This window comes from Lissotriton vulgaris, chromosome 7 (assembly GCF_964263255.1).
Source record: "Lissotriton vulgaris chromosome 7, aLisVul1.2, whole genome shotgun sequence".
Lineage (NCBI taxonomy): Eukaryota > Metazoa > Chordata > Amphibia > Caudata > Salamandridae > Lissotriton > Lissotriton vulgaris.
Window position 1 is genome coordinate 1,504,112,837 of NC_141695.1, and position 21,442 is coordinate 1,504,134,278.

General features: G+C 49.6%; 1 protein-coding gene across 1 annotated transcript in view; it reads left to right on the top strand.

The window, feature by feature from the left end:
- PHF20 (PHD finger protein 20) overlaps nt 1-21,442 on the top strand; it is a 1,006,161-nt gene that overhangs the window by 854,078 nt on the left and 130,641 nt on the right. The window contains exon 18 of the mRNA XM_086932347.1: nt 1,880-1,979. Coding sequence (XP_086788473.1) covers nt 1,880-1,979 — 100 coding nt within the window. The remainder of the gene's footprint in view (nt 1-1,879; nt 1,980-21,442) is intronic.

Genomic DNA, 21,442 nt, shown 5'->3' on the forward strand with positions numbered 1-21,442 from the left:
CAAGCCAGTGTTCCGGACTTGTTGCCCTTCACAGTTATATGTTATGGTTGCAGACTTCCTGTCGTGTGTCCTGATGTTTTTCACATCTTTTTCTGCCTCAGGGAAGGGTTTAGCCTCCGCTCTTGTGGGGTTGCTTCTCACAGCGTTGCTCTGCTCTTTCCTTCCTTATTTGTCAGTATACCGTGCTTGGCACTGTACTTTATGGTGCTGCTTTTCACCATTCACTTTCTTTTCTTTTTCATCTTTTTCACACACTGTTCCCATGCTCTCACAGTTTTTGCTGGTGGCTCTGCGTTGTGGCGCGGAAAGGTTTCTCCGACGAAAACTGACGTCAGCGCGCCGGGAGGGGCTTATATGGCTCCACTGATGTCACGTCCGTGGACGACGTCAGGGCGGAGCCTTGCGGCGCCTCTCCAGGCGCGCAGAGGTGCTGCTGCGGAAAGTTTTCCGGATCCAGTCTGATGCCTGGGGATATTCTAAGTTAAGGAATCTGCGGCTAGACTGTGTCCCAACCAGTTACATTGTTACCAAAGGTAAGTAACTCGTCCCTTTAGGCTAGAACTGAAAAAGCCTTTAACTGAAAACAGATAGAAATGTGTTGGGAAGCCAATCGTTCCAAACTAAGTGTGAGACACTAACACCTAGAACCTGAAATAAATACATCTGACGTTAATTATTTATCTTTTGTGACTAACACTCACTGTAGATTTCTGTTAACCAGGTTGCCCATGTGACTCTGTATCAACTCAGTGTGGTCTTCATTTAGTATTTTGTTGTGAATTTTATAGTGAGGAGAGGAAGAGGTTTGTTTACTTAACCTTGTGTACATATGGGCTGAGGCAATGTCGACCAGCCCTATACCTTTTAAAACAACTGTCTGATCCTTTTACCTGTTACTGTTTGGCTCTGTTTTTTCAATGTGCCATAAAGAGATGCAAGCACTATCTGTAACATAAAAACTGTAATTATTTGCTCTCTGTACTATGTTTTTAACAGTATTATAGATTTTTATTATACCCTGTTTTTAGCATTGTTTTAATGCATAACATGATTTTATTCTATGTAGAATACTTTATATGCTGTTTTTTATTAACTGGCTAAATTAAGTGATATTGATTGAGTTAGTGTTGTTAGTGCTTTTGAATTCTCTGTTTGGCAGTCACTGTGGACAAACAGGAGATCGGAATACTGGCGCAAGAGTCTGCCTGCCAGAGTTAGGAATTAAGTACAATTGTAGTCTATTGAAAGATTCCGGACTATTTTCCATGCACAGTGTGAAAGTACTTCTAAATCTTTGACTTGAGCTGCAAATGTCGTGTGGTGCAAAATTCATAGCCCTTACTGTATTACTACATTTCCATTTTATTTGACCAAAATGAGTTATAGCATATATAATTCATAAACAGATGCAATTATTTACAACAGAAAAACAAGAATTCATAAACAGTTACTGTTACGTAAAAAAAGACATTTCCCCCAAAATACCTCACTTCAGCATAATGTCTTCAAGATGATTAGACAGTTATCCATGACTGTACAATATCCTATACCATACAATATTGTCTTTTTGATCTCCAAGTTGTCCATATATGGTCTGCAATTGTGTGTTAAATGGCTTTCTCTGTGGATTGTAAGCCAAGTACTAATTCAGGCACTTTTCAGAAGCAATATTAAATATGTTAGCAATGCTTCATTTTAGTGTTTGCATATATAGGTTACTATACACTTGTGGAATTTTGTGAAGGTACATGTATTTCAAAATGTTGGATGAAGATATTTCTCACTTTTAATGTTAGGGCTATCAAAGTAAATAAAACCAGAGGATGTGCTTTTATTTTAGTAACTCTGTTATTTTGTTTACCTGCATTCTCCTTCATAGTGTGAAGAGTGTCTGTGTTGGCAGCATGGAGTCTGTATGGGATTACTGGAAGATAATGTGCCAGAGAAGTACACCTGCTTTATTTGTCGAAATCCTCCAGGTATGCGTTTTTTAATCCTCTTTATAACAGCCCTGATGGTTTAACTGCACCTCTTTCAACCATATTTTATAGCAGAAGAATATAAAGAAAAGTTCTAGGTGGGTGCAACACTTGAAAGTCATGTGATATATCATGTGATATATCATAAAAATAGAAATTACATCTGGACTAGGGGGAGTAGTATATTGATCTGTCTATCTCCTGCTGCCAGGTTGTACATTTTGAGGGATAAGTAGGTTGGAAAATAATACACAAACAGTCTAAGCTACTCGCACTCGGACAGTAACCATTAAGATATGGTAAATGCATTCTCTGTGGAAAACTTGTGTCTGCAGTAAGTGTTACCATCAGGTGCCTTGGTTCCAGGCTATTTCAAAATACTGTTGTTTGGGCAGGATACGCATGGTACGTACTTGAATATTTAAGCCCTTGTGCTGTCAATATTAGCATTTGGTGGAAATATTAGTGAATGATCCAAGAATAAATGTTTAACTGAAAACTTGTAAGTTCATTTATTTCTTTAATTATTTAAATATCTGAAAGAGACACGTTAGTGATAGATTCCTTACCTTAGAATATCCCCAGGCATCAGACTGGATCCGGAAAATTTTGCGTAGCAATACCCCTGCGCGCCGGCAGGCGTCGTCCACTACTCCGCGTCCGTCGTCGGCGTCGTTAGCGCCGGAATGACGTCGTCGGAGTACTTAGACGCCGCCCATGCGCGTTGACGTCAGTTCTTCTTTTTTCCGCGCTAGCTAGCGCAGATCCGGAGAAGCTCTACCCCTTAGTCTTTTTTTACTAAACTTTTTGATCTTTTTGATCATTTCTTTGCTCGAGTCTTCGACTCCTACGGTGCCGGTAGGGATGCCCGGGTTTAAACCCTGTTCCAGGTGCGACCGACTGATGTCGGTTACCGACCCCCATCCCCGGTGCCTCAAGTGTTTAGGCCTCGACCACGACGTCTGCACCTGATCCGACTGCCGGGCCCTGACGTCCAAGGCGAGGAGAGAGCGGTCTCGCAAGCGACTGGAGCTCCGGCGGTCGGCCCCGCGCCACAGGTAAGAGGCATAAGAGGTCGGAGACACATCATCGTTCCTCCGACTCTCGCACGATGCGGCCGGGGATTCGGGTGACACCACCCGCGTGGCTCCACCGGAGACGCTGTCGTCGCCGTCGTCTGCCCCACACCTTCGGGTCCCTGGGCAAGACTCGCGACGCCTGAGGTCGAGCGGTACCTCATGGCCAAGGGGTCCCTCCCTCCTCAGCCGGGCCCAATGGCCCCGGCTGGAGGGCCAAGCGGGTCGGGCGCTTTGGCTCCGACGCCGTCAGGTGCTTTGGTCCCGGCGCCGCCGGCGACTTCGGTCCCGGCGCCGCAGGACCTCTCTGGATCCGCTTCCGGATCCGGGTTGTCGCAGGTCGACCTCACGACCTCGCCGACGCCGGCCCTACGGGTGTCACCCCCGGTGCCTGTTATGGGCGCCGTCCCCAATCCCACCCCTGGTCCGACCCTGGCGCCGGAGCGGCGCCGATGGGCCCCGTTACCGACGGCTTTTGAAGATTTCTATTTCCATGAACAGGACCCTTCTGTTGAACCTGTGCTACAGGAGATGGGTGACGAGGGTGATTGGGAGGGGTCTGAGGACCCTCTGGCACAGGAGTGCCAGTCACCACAGGACTGGACATATGACACTTCGCCAGACACTGAATTTGTCTCCCCTCCCACCGTGGCTACGGAGGAGGGGGCAGCTTATAGTGTAGTGTTGACACGGGCAGCCAAGGCCCTAAACCTTGAACTCCCTGTCGCGACCGTGAGGACTAACCTCCTCACAGAGTTCCTTAAACCGCAGACAAGCTCCAGTGAGCCTCTGCTGCCGTTTAATGAGGCCTTGTGTGACGTTCTTGTGGGCACTTGGTCTAAGCCCACCACAGGACCGCCTGTGGATAGGAACGTGGTCAGACGCTACCGCCAGGCCCCGGGCGACCCTTGCTTTTTGTCCACCCACCCCACCCCCGAGAGCCTGGTCATCCAGGCCTCCACTTCCCAGACCGCATTCCCGGCGGCTCCGCCCGATAGGGAATCCAAGAGGTACGAACAGTTCGGGAAGAAGGTGTTCTCGTCCCTCAGTTTGGGACTGCCGTCAGTAAATACTGCATGCCTCTTGGGCCGCTATACCCACACCCTGTGGGACGCAGTTGCGGACGTGCTGCCACAGTGTCCAGAGGAGGTCCGGGCAAAACTTGCCCAAACCCTAGCGGAGGGCCGAGATGCAGCACAGTATTCCATCCGGTGTGGGCTGGATACCACGGACTCACTGGGCAGGGCGATGGCAACGACAGTGGCGGTTCGACGCCACGCCTGGTTGAGGTCCGCCAACTTTCCGGCCGATGTCCAGGCCACTCTGCTGGACATGCCGTTTGATGGCCGTCGCCTCTTTCGCGACAAGGCAGACCATGCGCTGGAGCGATTTAAGGACTCCAGGGCTACGGCCAAGTCCTTGGGCCTCTCTGCCCCTCGCCAGCAAACGGGTGCCTTTCGCTCCTTTCGTGGCCAAGGAAGGGGCGCCCCCACACGTGCTGCCAGCCACGCGCCGCAGAATGTCCAACAGCGCGGTGGGGGCCGTGGAAACCGCTGTGGCGGCGGTCGGGGACAACGGCGCGGCCAGTCCACACCTTCCCCCGCAGCACCTGACTCAAAACCCTCCTAGTCCGTGCTTTCAGGCCCATGTGACGCCAGTGGGGGGCAGGGTTCGCCATCACCTCTTCCACTGGCGCACAGTCACGTCGGACAGGTGGGTGCTGCAAATCCTCCGAAGGGGCTACTCCCTCCCCTTCGAGGCGACCCCTCCAGCCATGCCACCGCAATTCCACCGCGTGTCGGGGGATCACTTGCGACTTCTGCAAGAGGAAGTCACGGCCCTCTTGGCCAAGGGGGCCATTGAGCATGTTCCTGGGCCAGAAGTAGGGTGTGGTTGTTACTTCCACTACTTTCTGGTACCCAAGAAGGGCAAAGGGGGCCTACGCCCTATCTTGGACCTACGGAACGTTAATGGCTTCCTCCGGAAGGAGAAGTTCAAGATGCTGACTCTGGCTCAGGTCTTAGCTGCCCTGGACCCAGGAGACTGGATGGTAGCGTTGGACTTGCAGGACGCCTATTTTCACATCCCTGTCCTGCCGGCCCACCGGCGTAACCTCAGGTTCACGGTAGGCCACGAGCACTTTCAATTTACGTGCTCCCCTTCGTCCTTACCAGCGTCCCACAGGTGTTCACCAAAGTGATGGCGGTGATCGCAGCTCATCTGCGCAGGTTAGGGGTTTCAGTCTTCCCCTATCTCGACGACTGGTTGTTAAAGGCGGGCTCGCCCCAGACAGTCGTCAGCCACCTCCAGACTACGGACGATCTCCTGCTCCTGCTGAGGTTCTCCATCAACATGCCGAAGTCACACCTGTGCCCTTGCAGAAGCTCCTCTTCATCGGAGCGGTTCTGGACTTGGCGCAGTTTCGTTTTTATCCACCCGAACAGCGGGTTCGGGATATTCAGGCTCTGATTCCGATCTTTCAGCCTTTATCCCGGGTCTCGGTCAGATAGACGCTGCGGCTTCTGGGGCTGATGGCCTCCTGCATCCTTCTGGTGCATCACGCCCGGTGGCGGATGCGGGCTCTGCAGTGGGACCTGAAGTTTCAGTGGCCCAGCATCAGGGCAACTCGTCCGACCATGTCTTGATCTCGGAGGGCACTGCAAAACAGCTGCAGTGGTGGCTCACGGACCGCGAATGGGTCAGTGGGAGATCCCTACCCCACCCGGAGCACGTAGTTGTGACGGACGCGTCCCTCCAGGGCTGGGAAGGCCACATGGGAGAGGCGGAGATCAGAGGCCTCTGGTCTCCGGCGGAGTCCCGGCTCCATATCAACCTTTTGGAGTTGCGGGCGATTCGTCTTGCACTGAAGGCATTCCTCCCCTCTGTCCGGGGGAGTGTAGTGCAGGTATTCACGGACAACACCACCGCCATGTGGTACTGCAACAAACAGGGGGGGATGGGGTCGTGGACCCTCTGCCAGGAGGCTCTGCGCCTCAGGCAGTGGCTGGAATATCAGGGCGTGACCCTGGTGGTTCAACACCTGGCAGGTTCACTGAACGCCAGGGCGGACGAACTCAGCTGACGGTGCATGATGGAACGCGAATGGCGTTTGAACTCGGACGTGGCGCAAGGCCTCTTTCAGCAGTGGGGAGAGCCTTGGTTAGATCTATTCGCCACAGAAGAGAACGCGCAATGTCATCAGTTCTGCGCGTTGGAGTTTCCAAGGAGGCACTCGCTCGGGGACGCTTTTCGTCGCGAGTGTAGTTGCGGTCTATTGTATGCCTTTCCGCCTATACCACTTCTGCCCTGAGTGCTGAAGAAGATCAGGCGCGACCGGGCCCAGGTTATCCTTGTGGCTCCGGACTGGGCACGAAGATACTGGTATCCCGAGCTACTCAGCATGTCAGTCGATCCCCCGGTTCGTCTGCCTCATCGGGAGGACCTTCTGTCGCAGCAGATGGGGACGGTCCTCCACCCGAACCTGTCTCCCGAAGTCTGTAATGTCATTCTGGCAGCCAGGCGTCCCTCCACAAAGTCGGTATACGCCTGCAGGTGGAACAGATTTGTGGCATGGTGCACAGAAAAGGCTGTGGATCCTCTCTCTGCCCCTCTCTCTGAGGTTCTTCTCTTCCTTCTTTCTCTTGCCCAGCAGGGCTCTGCTCTGGGCACTCTCAAGGGCTACCTTTCTGCCCTTTCCGCCTTCTTAACCGCATCGCTGCTGCGGCGATTTTTGCGCTGTGCAGCGTTTTTCATTCTGCCGCTTTCCATGACGAGCTCAGCTCGTCATCAGCACACGCCACCCGTGGCTGATGACGAGCTGAGCTCGTCATCAGCATCGAAAGGGTTAAGGCTACCTGATCAGCCTTCTTTGTTCAAGTCCCCCATTGTCAACAGATTCTTAAAGGGCATCACTCATATGTTCCCTCCTGTTCCCTTCGTGATGCCCCAGTGGGTCTTGAATCTTGTACTTACTTATCTAATGTGTGCTCCCTTTGAGCCGCTCTATAACTGTCCTCTCCGTCTTCTTACCTTGAAGACTGCTTTCCATGTTGCCATCACCTCTGCCAGGAGAGTGAGTGAGCTCCAGGCTCTTTCTTCTACACCCCCTTTCCTCTCTGTTCATCAGGACAAGGTTGTGTTGCGGACGAGACCTTCATTCCTACCCAAGGTTGTCACGGCCTTCCACATTGGGCATTCCATTACCTTGCCCACCCTCTTTCTGCCTCCGCATCCCTCGAAAGAGGAAGAGAGGCTCCACCGTCTGGACCCAAAACGTACACTCTTACTATCTGGATCGCACACGTCAGTTCCGGGTGGATGGCCAACTCTTTGTTGGTTACGTGGGCGCGAAGAAGGGAAAGGCGGTGCACAAGCGGACCATCTCGCGGTGGATCATCTTGTGTATCCAGGCGTGTTACTCCTTGGCGAAGAAGGAACCCCCTGTGGGTCTACGGGCTAATTCTACTCGGTCCACTGCGACTACAAGTGCCATGGGCCGAGGAGTACCGTTGCAAGATATTTGTCAGGCGGCTACGTGGGCCTCGCTGCACACGTTTGCGAGACATTATTGCCTGGACAGCCAAGTCCGGAGGGATGGCTTCTTGGGCCGTTCTGTCCTCCAGGACTTTCTGGTGTGATTATTGGTTTGCAGACCCACCACCGGGGTTGGTATTGCTGGGGTATCTATTCTAAGGTAAGGAAGCTATCACTTACGTGTCTCTTTCAGATGCACAAGTTACTACTTGTGTAACGATATATCTGTAAGAGACATTAGTTAGTGATAGATTCCTTACCGACTCACCCATCCTCCCGGTTCTGCGAACCGATATCTAGGGTTACGGTCATCCCCTTTCTGGGCTCTAGTTTCAAGACACCAGTGTTGGTTCTATCATGGCTCTGCGTATCTGGCGCGGAAAACCTGTGTATCAGAACTGACGCCGACGATGGACGCGGAGCCGCGGACGCCTGCCGGCGCGCAGGGGTATTGCTACGCAAAAATTTCCGGATCCAGTCTGACGCCTGGGGATATTCTAAGGTAAGGAATCTATCACTAACTAATGTCTCTTACAGATACATCGTTACACAAGTAGTAACTTGTGTGTCAAGGCGCTTACTTCCATGAGACAGGATATTTTTCTTATTTCTCTTTTTAAAAATATTTTTTTTTTCCACTTTGGATATTTTTCATTCTAGGTACCCATTTTTCATTTCCGTGCAGTATAAGGATACTTTACAAGAAGCATGATTGTACTGCTTGATCAGAATGCAAAAGAGTTTTGAAACTGGCTTTGAAATTAGCCATCTAATGTTTGAGTTCTTAATCTTCTGAGGGTAGGTCCCTCTGGCAAATTTGGTTTTGAAATTGATATGCCATTACCCTTAAAGTAGTGCTACACATTATGTGGCAATACTCCCAACATCAGGGGTATGTGTCTCTTACAATTGCATAATGTTTCCTTAATTTATTTATCTAAGCATCAGTTGTTTGGTACAGATGTTCTAAAAAGAACGTTTATATAGTGATTTTTTTTTTGTGCAACTAAAAGATGTGAAAGAGAATTGGGTCTTGGGTAGTGCAGCGGAATCACAGATTTGTCACACTGCCTACAGAAGAGATTAGTTTTTAGTAGTTTTTTGGAAGTGGATAGTTTGAATTAGAAGATGAGGACAAGAGTTCCAAATATGTGTTGAAGCACGAGTTCAAGATTGCTAAGGATGTGATGTGTTTAAAATACCAAGCCCTCATAGGCCAGTATAGACGGTGAGCAGCTTAGCTAGATATGGTGGATTTCTGAAGGCTACCTCTTCCCACAGATTCATCACCCTATAAATATCCTCAGACTGCAACCCTAAAACATTTTCCCTAGACATCTCTATCCATCAGCGCCTGGATTTACCAATACAATTATACATGCTGCTTTGTCTACTGAATGTGACAACACCAATCTACATAGAACACAATCTGCTCCTCCATTGGTTCCATTTTGTATTTATGTGCCTTACCACATTGGTCTGGAGCTCTTCAGTTTCAACAGCGAACAAGTCAAATATCCCATCTTAAGGTCTTGAGGTTCACAACCTTTTTAAGGTGTTGAAAGAACATGCTTTGCCTGTTGTGTTTCAGGCCCGACCATAGCCCCTCTACCTACTTCTCTGGTACCTCCATTCATCTGAGTTCCTTCACAGAGCGGGAGGCCAGATTGTCCTTGGTTCGCACCAGTAAGGACACACCTAAACATCCTCCTGCCAGGGAACAATCCTCCAAGGGATCCCCTGTAAGAAAGACACAGTTCCCATAGGCAAGAGAGTCCTCTTATTCTTCAAGGAATTTTTTTTGCTCCTAATACATGTCGGAGATGTGGTGGTACCTGTCTCTTCCTCCTTAAATTTAAATTCCCAGCTCCATCTGCCAGTCCTTTCCAGGTGTAGGTTTTTTGACAGGCCATGCTGGACATCTTCAAGACTGCCCAGCATCCCTGTGGGCCAGTACTCAAAGGTGAGCCTTATCCTACGTATTCTGCAATGCTCCATCCTAAACGAAACAAGACTGTGTCCCACACCACTAGAAGCCTTTTTCCACTAAATTATCGACCTGATTAATTTATACACTGATGGCAGAAATTATTTAAGTGACTCTAAAAGAAGGTTTGAGGCTCCTTTCTGAGGACCAGCTCCTGGTAGCGCCTTTCTCTGGAGCCCAGAAATTTACTCTGATGCAAGAGTTATTTAGGTCAGATTCTGACAAAAGACTTGCCTAACCTGGATTATGGGTATTCGAAAGATGATGGTTTGGATCCCGATCAGTTCTTCCTCCTTATCACACAAATGTTGCCTTCTGCCTAGACCTCCAAAATGGTAATTGTCTTGATATGTCACCTGAAAGTTATATTTTATACTCTACTGACCCTCTATGTAATAAACTCTGTTCACATCAGTAGTATGCAAGGCACTTGATTTGCCTGTAGCAGCTGGACCAGTATCCTAATCCAATATCCTTGTCGGAAATCTTGCACCTTTCTTAAGCAGCCCCGTAACCACTCTTGCCATTTAATGAAGCATTACTTCAGCTGGTAATGGTTGTCTGGGAGTACCCATTCTCAGGCTTGGTAGTTAGCTGGTAACTCTCAGGTTGTCACAGGCTCTCGCCTTCTGATCTCAAGTTATGTCAACACGTCCCTCTTCAGAGACATCGGTGGTTGAGGGATCGTCAGTAAAATTTAACCCCAAAACTTTCCCTTCACTTCTATGGACTTTGAAGCGAAATGTCATGACTCTGCGGGCTGAAATGTTTTCACTTCAGGCAGTTTACCCTGTGCACTGCCAACACGCGCCTTCTCAGATGGGTATGTTTATGCCTTGTGGAAATTGGCAAGAGTGGCTGTAAAACACCTTCCATAATGAAAGGTGTTTCTAATTTGGTAAGCAACAGCTTGAATGCTTGAATAAAATTACACAGTATGACCTGAATTCTCCTGCCATAATGGCTACGGCAGTTGCACTCCACAGGCGCGCCTGGATGCCTTCAGTAGGCTACTAAAGAGAATCCATTCAGCCTTAATGAGCATGCCCTTTGGAGGCAAGAGACTGTTTGGTCATAGATGAGATTCCAGCATGGTTCAAAAAAGCAACGATACAGTCAGGTTACTGACTCTAGCCTCTCCAGCTTTTCCATCAGCCAGTTCTCACTATGACAGCCACCTTCCCCGCTGTTCGCTGAAGTCACAGGCTCCCGTTGTTATGGACAAAGACTTTTATGGAGATGGGACTTTGATTTGGGGCAAAAAATGATCCCAGGCTTTGGTCCATATCAGTTCAACAAATGCAGATCGGTGAGCTAGAATTGCAGGCAAATTCACCTTCCCCTGAAGTCCTTTGTTCCCTCTATCTGGGTGCATGACTTACACATCCTTTCGGAAAAGTCCACCAAAGTCCATTACATCATCTGACTTAGGTGTGGGTTCTTGGATCCTTAGTTGGTCTCTGCCAACAGGCATTTTCCTGTTGGGGTCCCTCTGGTGAGCACTCCGAATGTGCAGGCAGATACCTTAAGTCACCAGTCATTAGAAGTACTAGATTGGGGAGTTTCAGCTAGAAGTGTCATACATGATCTCCTTCCAATTAGGATGTCCTTATGTAGACAGTTATCCCACAACCCTAATCCACATGTGCCCCCACTCTCTGCTGTGCACTTTGCTACAAATGATTTACTAAGTGGACACCTAGGGAAGTATAGGAGGATCGGACATGACTAATTCTTATCATCCCAGATGAGGCGAGGGGGATTTGGTATATAGATCTTTTGGAACTCAACAGTTGGTCACCGCTTTCTCTTCTACGGATAATAGATGTGCTTTTACACACCAATCCTCAACCTGTTCCAATCAACATATAGCACTTGAGCTGTGTCAGTTATAGGCCTTTTGTCTACCGTCAGATGTTACGCTGTCCTATTGGCTGCATGAAAATCTGCTATGAAATTTGTGTATGCAGGCTATTAGGCCAAATGTGGGGCAAGTCTGCTTGTTTAATACTCTTTGAGGTTTGCCTTTTTGACGTTTTGCACTTTGGGCTTTTCCTTGCTCAGCAAGACTTGACAGGCACAGTTGTGGAGGGTCTGCTTTTGCTGCCTTTATCTTTCTTCCTGACCAACCTTCTTTATTCTGATCACAACTTGTGGTGCAATCTTGGAGACTTCATTTTCCTTATTTTGCTGAGTTGCTCAGACCACCATCTTATGTTGAAAATTGATTTTCTAGTGTTAATCGTTTCTGCCCAAAAATTCAGAGAGGTACAGGCCCTGTCAGTCTAGCCATATTCTGTTTTCTACCCAGACAAGCTGGTTCTCCGTAATTGACTATCCTTTCGGCCCAGATGTGAAAGTGCCTTCCAAATTGTCCACAGACACGATTCTGCCCTCCTGCTGCTGAGTTGAGCTTGAGCAGGGAAAGGTAGATCAATAGGTTTCCTGTCACAGGGAGATGTGACCACCTCCCAGACAGGACTTGGTGTAAGCTGGGGTGGGGGCGCCTGCCAGTGCCACCAGACTGCTTTGAAGGGCATGTTTGGTGCCCTCCTTGCATACTCTAGCTCGAACCAGTTCTGGGAGACTTCGATCCCGCTGTGGTTTGAAACTGGACAAAGGACATGGGAGTATCCTCCCCTCTGTTCAGCTCCTACTCTGGGAGGGACCCCTGAGTCGTCCTAGCCCTTTCTTAGGGAAAGGGCTTGCGTGTGGGTCGGTCCTCTTATTCATCATGTGACAAGACTCAAACCTGAAATCACGTCACTCTTCGACCGTCTGGACACTTGGACTTCGCCTGGAACCGAGACTGCATCAAGAAAGACTTCTGCTGCTCCTGGTCTCGCTGTTCTGCAAGTCTTCTTCATAGTCTGTTCTTCATGCAGGATATTCAACAGACCTGAGGGCATCAAGGACACCCAAAGGAATCTCCCTTGGACTGAAGGTCACTCCCCTGCATCTGCAGGCATGTCAAGTCAAGTCAAAAATTTATATAGCGCACTACTCACCCAGAGGGTCTCAAGGCGCTTGAGGGAGGGGGGTTCGCTACTTATCAAATAGCCAAGTTTTGAGTTGTTTTCTGAAGGAGAGGTGGTTCTGTGTGAGGCGGAGGTGGGTGGGGAGCGAATTCCAGGTCTTGGCCGCTAAGTAGGAGAATGATCTTGCTCCCATGGTGGCTTTTCGGATGCGTGGAATCGCGGCGAGGGCTTGATTGGACGATCATAGTTGGCGGGTGGGGGTGTAAAAGGTCAGGCGCGTGTTGAGGTATCTGGGTCCTAGGTCATAGAGGGCCTTGTGTGCGTGTGTGAGGAGACGGAACGTTATTCTCTTGTTGACGGGGAGCCAGTGAAGGTCTCTCAGGTGACCGGATATGTGATTGTGGCGGGGTATGTCTAGGATGATTCGGGCGGAGGCGTTCTGAATGCGTTGGAGTTTTTTCTGTAATTTGGCTGTGGTTCCGGCGTAGAGGGTGTTTCCGTAGTCCAGTTGGCTTGTGACGAGTGCTTGGGAGACCGTCTTTCTTGTTTTGGTGGGGATCCATCGGAAGATCTTTCGGAGCATGCGTAAGATGTTAAAGCATGATGATGAGATGGCGTTGACTTGTCTGGTCATCGAGAGGGAGGAGTCTAGGATGAATCCCAGGTTGCGAGCATGGTCCGTTGGTTTGGGTGCGCTGCCCCGGGCCGGTGGCCACCATGAGTCGTCCCATGCAGAGGGGGATGATCCTAGGATGAGGACTTCCGTCATGTCTAAATTCAGTTTTAAACGGCTGTTCTTCATCCACTCGGCTATGTCTTTCAACCCTTCGTGTAAGTTGGTTTTGGCGGTGTTTGGGTCTTTGGTGAGGGAGAGGATCAGCTGTGTGTCGTCAGTGTATGAGATGATGTGGAGGTTGTGTTGGCGTGCGATGGCTGCGAGGGGGCTCATGTAGACGTTGAGGGTGGGGCTGAGTGATGATCCTTGTGGTACGTCGCAGATGACTTCGGTGGCCTCTGATCTGAAAGGGGGGAGGCGGACTCTCTGGGTTCTTCCGGCGAGGAACGAGATGATCCAATCCAATGCTTTTCCTTGTGTCCCGATGTTGCTGAGGCGTTGTACAAGGGTGCTATGACAGAAAGTGTCAAACACTGCGGAGAGGTCCAGGAGGATGAGGGCAACTGTTTCCCCGTTGTCGAGTAGTGTTCGGATGTCGTCTGTTGCTGCGATGAGGGCGGTCTCAGTGCTGTGTTTGGCTCGGATGCCGGACTGTGAGGGGTCGAGGGAGCCGTTAGATTCGAGGAAGGCGGCGAGCTGACAGTTGACGGTTTTCTCTATGACTTTGGCAGGGAATGGGAGGAGCGAGATGGGGCGGTAGTTCTTAAGTTCAGTGGGGTCTGCTGTAGGTTTTTTCAGGAGGGCGCTGAGTTCGGCATGTTTCCAGCTTTCCGGGAAGGTAGCGGTGTTTAGGGAGCAGTTGATGATATCTCTGAGTTGGGGTGCGATGATGGAGTCGGCCTTCTTGACGATGTGGTGGGGGCATGGGTCGGTTGGCGATCCGGAGTGGATGGAGTTCATCAAGCGGATGGTGTCTTCGGTGTTGATCGAGTTCCAGGCGCTGAGGGTGGTGGTGGGGGGCTTCAGTTCGGAGGTAAGGGGAGTGGGCTGGTCGCCGAAGCTGTTATGTATGTCAGTGATTTTGCTGTGGAAGAACGATGCTAGAGAGTCGCAGAGGTCTTGAGAGGGAGTGATGTCGTTTGTGCCGGCGCTGGGATTGGTAAGCTCTTAGACGATGTTGAAGAGTTCCTTGCTGTTGTGGGCGTTGTTGTCGAGTCGATCCTTGAATGCTGATTTCTTGGTGGATCGGATCAGCTGGTGGTGTTTGTGGGTGGCGTCCTTGAGGGCGGTCATGTTGTCTGTGGTTGGGTTTCTTCGCCAGGCTTTCTTGAGTGATCGGCAGTTCTTTTTGGAGTTCTTGAGGTCGTCGTTGAACCAGGGGGCTTTTTTGCTTCCTGGCTTGTTGTGATGGTTTTTCAAGGGTGCTAATTCGTCAGCGCAGTGGGTGATTCATTGTGCAAGATTGATGGCTGCTTGATTTGGGTCCGATGATCTGGCGGGGGGATTTTGGTTTAGCAATGTGGTGAGCTGGTCTGTGGTGATTTTGTTCCACTTTCTGCGGGAGACTTGTTGTGGGTGGTGGTGGGTCGTGGTCTTTCTGAAGTTGAAGTGGACGCAGCTGTGGTCCGTCCAGTGGAGTTCTGTGGCGTGATTGAAGGAGACGTGCTTGCTGGAGAAGATTGCGTCGAGTGTGTGTCCGGCATAGTGGGTGGGGGTGTTTACCAGTTGTTTGAGTCCGAGATTGGCGAGGTTGTCCAGAAGGGTGGTGGTGTTGCTATCGTTGTCCATTTCCAGGTGGAAGTTGAGGTCTCCTAGGAGAATGTAGTCCTCGGAGGGGAGGGCTTGTGGGCTGATAAAGTCAGCGATGTCTTCACTGAATTGTATGCGGGGTCCTGGGGGTCTGTAAATGAGGGTGCCTCTAAGTGTGGTCTTGGGGTCGGTGTGTAAATGGAAGTGAAGGTGTTCGGCTGCTTTGAGGGTGTCGTCGGAGCTGGTCGAGATGCGGATGGTGTTCTTGTGGACGATGGCGAGGCCTCCTCCTGTTTGGTTGATGCTGTCTTTTCGGACGATGTTGTAACCGTCCGGGATGGCTATAGCGATGTCGGGCGCTGATGAGGCGTTCATCCAGGTTTCTGTAAGAAAGGCGACGTCCAGTGTTATGGTGTCGAGTAGGTTCCATAGTTCAATGGCGTGTCTGTGGACCGACCGGGTGTTGAGCAGGATGCACTTCAGGTGGTTGTAGTGTTGGTCCTGATGCAGCGGAACTTGCAGGATTGGCAGGTGAAGTTGGTGGTTCTGCAACTCCTCAAGGCCTCACCTGTCCTCTCTGCAATTTTGATGCAAGTATCCCTACCTCTGAACTGTGGGACCGAACCCCTGTTTACTGCATTAACTTGCCATTGCCAAGGCTTGTTGGCTGTGCACTCCTGAGATCTTCGGGCTGCAAGAAGCTCCAGCCTCCAGAATCTCTTCCTGCCATCATTTTCGTCCTCACCGCATCCTCTGCACCTTGGGCCTTCATCTTTGGTGAGCTGCTCAAGGTCCTCTTGTGACTCCTGTGCCTTTGGCCTGTGGATCCTCTCAAGGGTATTCACTTGCTTGCTCGGGCCTACTCAGACTCTCCTGCACTTGGTGAGTCATTGGACTTTGCTGTTCCCAACGCTGCTCCTTCATCGTTTACCAAGTCTGCTGCTGCTGCTAAAGCTCGTTTGTGCTCCCGTCAGACACCGACACCCTAGTTTTTTAATTCAGACGTAGGACAGTTCGTGAACAGCTCCTGGTTTTCCTCAGCATCGCCTGGTTCTCACAGCTGCAGCGACAATGTCATTGTCATCACTCCATCTTCTGTCATCCGTGGTCCTTGCTCTTACGTGCCTCCTGGTCACCTCCAAGTGGCATAGACTCTGTCCACTCTGCTTGCAGGTTATTCTCTTCAAGAATCCTCCCTTGGAGTCCACCGGACTTTGATTATTATCTCCCCAGATGAGGCAAGGAGGACTTGGTATATACATCTTTTGGAACTCCGCAGTTGGCCGCTGCTTCCTCTCCTACGCATAATAGATGTACTTTTACACCCCAATCCTCCACCCCTTCCACTCAATACATAGCAATTGAGCTGTCAGTTATAAGCCTTTTGTCTACCGTCAGATGTGGTCGATGTCATATTGGCTGCATGAAAATCTGCTACAAAATTAGTCTATGCAGGCCATTGGTCAACATTTGGGGAAAGTATGCAGGCGAAATACTCTGAGGTTTGCCTTTTTGACATTCTGCACTTTATGCTTTTCATTGCTCTACAAGTCTTGACAAGCACAGCTGTGGATGGTGGGATTTGAATGTATTGCTGTCCTTTCTCAGTCGTTCAGTCCACCTTTTTATGTTTGAAACGGGTTTTCGAGTGTCCAAAGAGTCAGAGGTACAGGCCCCGTCAGTCATGTCATATACTATTTTCTACGCAGACAAGCTGGTTCTCCCTACTTGACCATCCATCTGCCCAGATGTGTAACTGCCATCCACATTGTCCATTCTGTAACTCTTCCGTCCTCCACTCTTCTCATCCTTCCACGGGAGAGGAGCCTTTATATAGACTGGACTCGGGGTGGGCATAGTCCTACTATGTTGATAGGACAGAGTGGATGATCAGTTCTTAATACACTTTGCAGGAACCTTGCACAGTCTTCGCTGGCGGCATCTTTACTGAAGTCCTCCATTGTGGTCTATGGCGGTTTCCGATGCCAATTTGCACCTATGCACCAGGCTTCCCTGGTGTAGCTACCCTGGTTCCTAGGATAATCACGGGTGGGGTGACTCTAAAACATTCTGTCTTCCACAGGGTTTCTGCAGGGTCCACTTGGAAGGGTCCTTCTTCTTGAAAACTGCAACCGCGACTTCCCTGTTGACTTCTGTTGGATAAGCGGCTGCGTTTTCACTCTACACCCAGCCTCCGTGGGATTCCTGGGTACTTTCCTTGGTAGTTTCTTGTGCCTCCAGCTCCAACAAGTCTCCTGGTCCAATACCTGACTTGGGTTCGCAGTTCGCATTCCACTTTCTTAGTATATAGTATGGTCTTCCACTAGAGACCACTCTTTAATATTCTTACTTACCTGTTTACAATTGAAGTATTGCGTGTATTTGTGTTGATATCTCTGGGTAGAATATAAACCAATGTGTTAGTGAGTGTTGTATATTAAATAGACATATTTTTATAACTTCACTGCGTGGTTCTTTTTCATTTAACCTACACTACATAATTAGATCTGGTAAAACAAGCAGCTTAACACTCCTCCTGGATAAGCCTGAAGGCTGCTCTCCACAGCTACCACTTAGAGAGCTTTCTAAGGTTGTCTAAGACAACTAAAATCATCCATAAGGGGTGTCTGGATTAGTGCAAGGTGCTTCACTAAAATACGTGTGCAATATATACTAAGCCAGCCTCCTACATGGTCTCTCCCATGGGACCGGTTTTGGCTTCCTTTGCCATGGTGGTAAGGAGGGCAGCAGAGGTTCTCGACCTGCAGGTCACTTCTGTTCAGGCAAAGACTAACGTCATGACAGAGGTGCTTTAACCACAGTTATCACAAAGCCCTCAAGGACATTCTCCTGGGGTCTTTGGCCAAGCCCTGCACAGGTGTTCCATTGCATAGTTCCCGTCCACAGGATGATTGCCAATCACCCCCTCCCTGACCCTGGTTACCTGGCTTTCCACACCCCTCACCCAACACCAAGAGCCTGTGGGGCAGGTCTCAACTGCACAAAATCAATCTAATGTGCATACCCTACTACTCCTTCGGATAGGGAATCTAAGAGTCTGATAACCTTCAGGAACAGAGTTTCCCCTTCCGAAAGCCTTGCATTGCGGCCAGTGAATACAACATGTCTCTTGGGCTGCTGCTCTTACACCTTGTGGGATATGGTTGTGCAAGTGCTGCCCATAGTTTTAGAGTCATACTGAACCAGGCCATTCTTGATGGCAAGGACGCAGGAGAGTTAACTATACAGTGTGGGCTGGGCACAGGCAACTTGCTGGGCAGGCCTATTGCCTCCACGGTGGTACGTGGCTGCCATGCCTGACTGAGGTCATCTGGCTTTTCGGAGGAGATCCAATCACCTCTGATGGATATGCCCTTCGAAAGCTCTTGTCTTTCCAGCAACAAGGGCGATTTGGCGCTTGAGCACTTCAAGGAGTATCATGGTCACTGTATGGTCTTTGGGATCCTCCATGGTGTCACGCAAACCCCACTCCTCCTGTCTCCCTTACATGGATTCAATAGGGGCTACCAGCTGCGCACTCAATACCAACCATATCCCCAAGGTCACCAGGCTTGTCAGCCCTTTTGTAGCAGAGATACAGCTCCCACAGATCATATGTGACCCAAAGCCAGCGTAAATGAAATGAAATGAAATGAAAAATTATATTTATATAGCGCGTACATACCCTAAGGCCTCGCAGCGCTTGAACTGGATAGTGTGGTGAGCAGATAGCAAGGTTAACACATTTTGGCGAACAGGTAAGTTTTTAATGTCTTCCTAAAGACCATCGGTTTGCTAATTTCCCGCATATTCGGCGGGAGCGAATTCCACATCTTAGCTGCAAAGTGTGAAAACGCCCGGCCTCCCCAGCGAGCCTTATTGACTTTAGTTGTCGTGGCAAGATGAAGGACGCTGGAACGAAGGGTTCTCGATGGTATGTAAGGTACGACCAGGGGACGCAAGATAGCTGGACCTGTTCGGTAAAAAGCTTTGTGCACAATGCACATAGCTTTAAAGTGCATTCTGGCAGCTATTGGGAGCCAGTGGAGTTCTTTTAAGGCCTTCCTTGCTGATTGTCCACGAGGGATGCCAAACAAGAGTCGAGCAGCACAGTTTTGTGTAACTTGGAGTCTGTTGATCACTGCTGCCAGGGCTCCCAGATATAATGCATTTCCATAATCCAGGCGGGAGAGTATCAAGGCCTGAACCATGATTCTCCTCGCCTGGAAAGGAAGCAATGGGAGAATCTTCCGGAGCATTCTCAACAGTCCAATACAAGTGGAAGCAGTTTTAGTGGCCTGCACAGAAAAGTCCAATGCTTTATCAAGCCAGACTCCGAGGCTTTTGATGTGAGGTTTCGGTGAGGGAGGAGCACCAAGACAGGCGGGCCAGATGGGAGCCAGAATGGTCGGTGCGGGATTGCCCAGTAGCATAATCTCCGTCTTCTCCCCGTTGAGTCTGAGACATGAAGAGTGCATCCACTTGGCTACTGCCTCTAGACAGGATTCAAGCAAGCCGGGCCGAAGACGGCTGTAATGCCAGAAACCGGTCCCCGGAAGCTTATTTCCTTTCCACTAAAAGAATTGGCTTGGTAGTTTGGTCTGCCCTGTTCCCATGATGCACTGGGCCAGGGACAGACTAATTTGCATGTAGCCAGGTTCTGAGCTGGGATGGTGCAGTGATGTCTGCCCTGTTCCCATGATGCACTGGGCCAGGGACGGACTAATTTGCATATAGCCAGGTTTGAGCTGGGATGGTGCAGTGAGCTAAAAAACGGTGATGGATCAAGCCCTGATCTGTTGACTGGGTAGGAGTGTTCTGCTTAATTCAGATACTCTGTCCATCACCACCCCCTTTTCTGAATCGTTTTGTCCACCATAAGCGTGGAAGGGTATACTCAGATGTGAGTCCCTTGCTCATTGCACCATCAGGATTAAAGCAAGCCGGGCCGAAGACGGCTGTAATGCCAGAAACCGGTCCCCGGAAGCTTTTTTCCTTCCCAGTATAAGAATTGGCTTGGTAGTTTGGTCTGCCCTGTTCCCATGATGCACTGGGCCAGGGACAGAATAATTTGCATATAGCCAGGTTCCTAGCTGGGATGGTGCAGTGAGCCAATAAACGGTGATGGATCAAGCCCTGATCTGTTAACTGGGTATGAGTGTTCTGTTTAATTCAGATACTCTGTCCATCACCACCCCCTTTTCTGAATCGAGGTTGAAAAGAGTGGCAGAAAGAATAGAGCCCTGTGGATCGCCCAATGAGACAGGTTGAGGTTTAGAAAGGCAACCACTGACTTTAATTTGTTGAGTTCTATTTTGGAAATAAGAGGTGAACCACTTGAGAACATCACCGTCAAAGCCGAAACGATCTTTGAGAATAGTGAGGTGGCATGGTTAACAGTATCTAAGGCAGCAGAGAGGTCAAGAAGAATGAGGAGGGAGATTTCACCTTTGTCCAGGGAACGATGCTTGTCGTCAGTAATGTTGAGCATTGCTGTTTCCGTGCTGCATCCCTTTCTAAAACCTGATTGGAAAACGTCTAAGAGATGGAATGAGTCAATGTGTTTGTCCAACTGAATCAGGACGCATTTTTCGAGGGCTTTGGATAGGAAGGGAAGGTTGAAGATAGGGCGCAGGTTGTTTAAGTCGTTGGGATCAGCCGCTGTATTTTTGATGATGGGGATAATTTGGCCTAGTTGGGGGGAAGCAGGAACAATACCAGTGGCAAAGGACAAGTTGATGATATTAGTCCATAGTGGGGCGATGATGTGTTTGAACCAAATGAGCAGGAAGAGGATCTCTGGTATGCGAGGATGGTTTAAGCTTGGTGGTGATGTTCAGAAAATCAATTTCTGATACTGGACAAAAATTATTCCATGAAGCTTTGTTTTTTAGCTGGGGGTCAGTAGGGTATGGTTCATAGTGGGTGATAGAGAGGGGAAGTTGAGAGGGATCATGGGGGTGGGAGTGGAAGAAGGCACAGGGGAATGTTAAGGAGGGGGTGTTTTACTATGTGGTGGGGGAGTTAAGGCGAAGGATTGATCAATCTTGGTGACTTCATCAGAAAAGAAGCTAGCAATTTCATCACACTTCTCAACCGTAGCTAGTAATTTTGGGGCGGCTGGGGTAGTTTGGATTTTGACAATGTTAAAAAGTTCCCTAGGACAATTTCTAGCCCGATCAAGTTGAGAACGGAAGAAGGACTCTTTTTCGTCAAAGATGTGTTTTTTGTAGTTGGCCCTAGCAGCTCTGAGGCCAACAAGATTCGAGGTGGAAGGTAGATTCCTCCAAAGGCGTTCAGTCTGTCTGAGAGCGCGTTTCTCTTTGTTAAGGTCAGGGTGGAACCAAGTTTTGGATGGAATAGATTTTTGGAGTTAAAGTCACAACTGACTCCATCTCAGATGCACTCTTTTGTCTGAGCTAATCTCGATGCTGTGCAGTTCCATCCCTTTAGGCCTACAATTCCAATGTTTCAGCCTCAGTCTTGGATCTCAGTGCGACTGACTCTGGGGCTGCTGTGTCTGA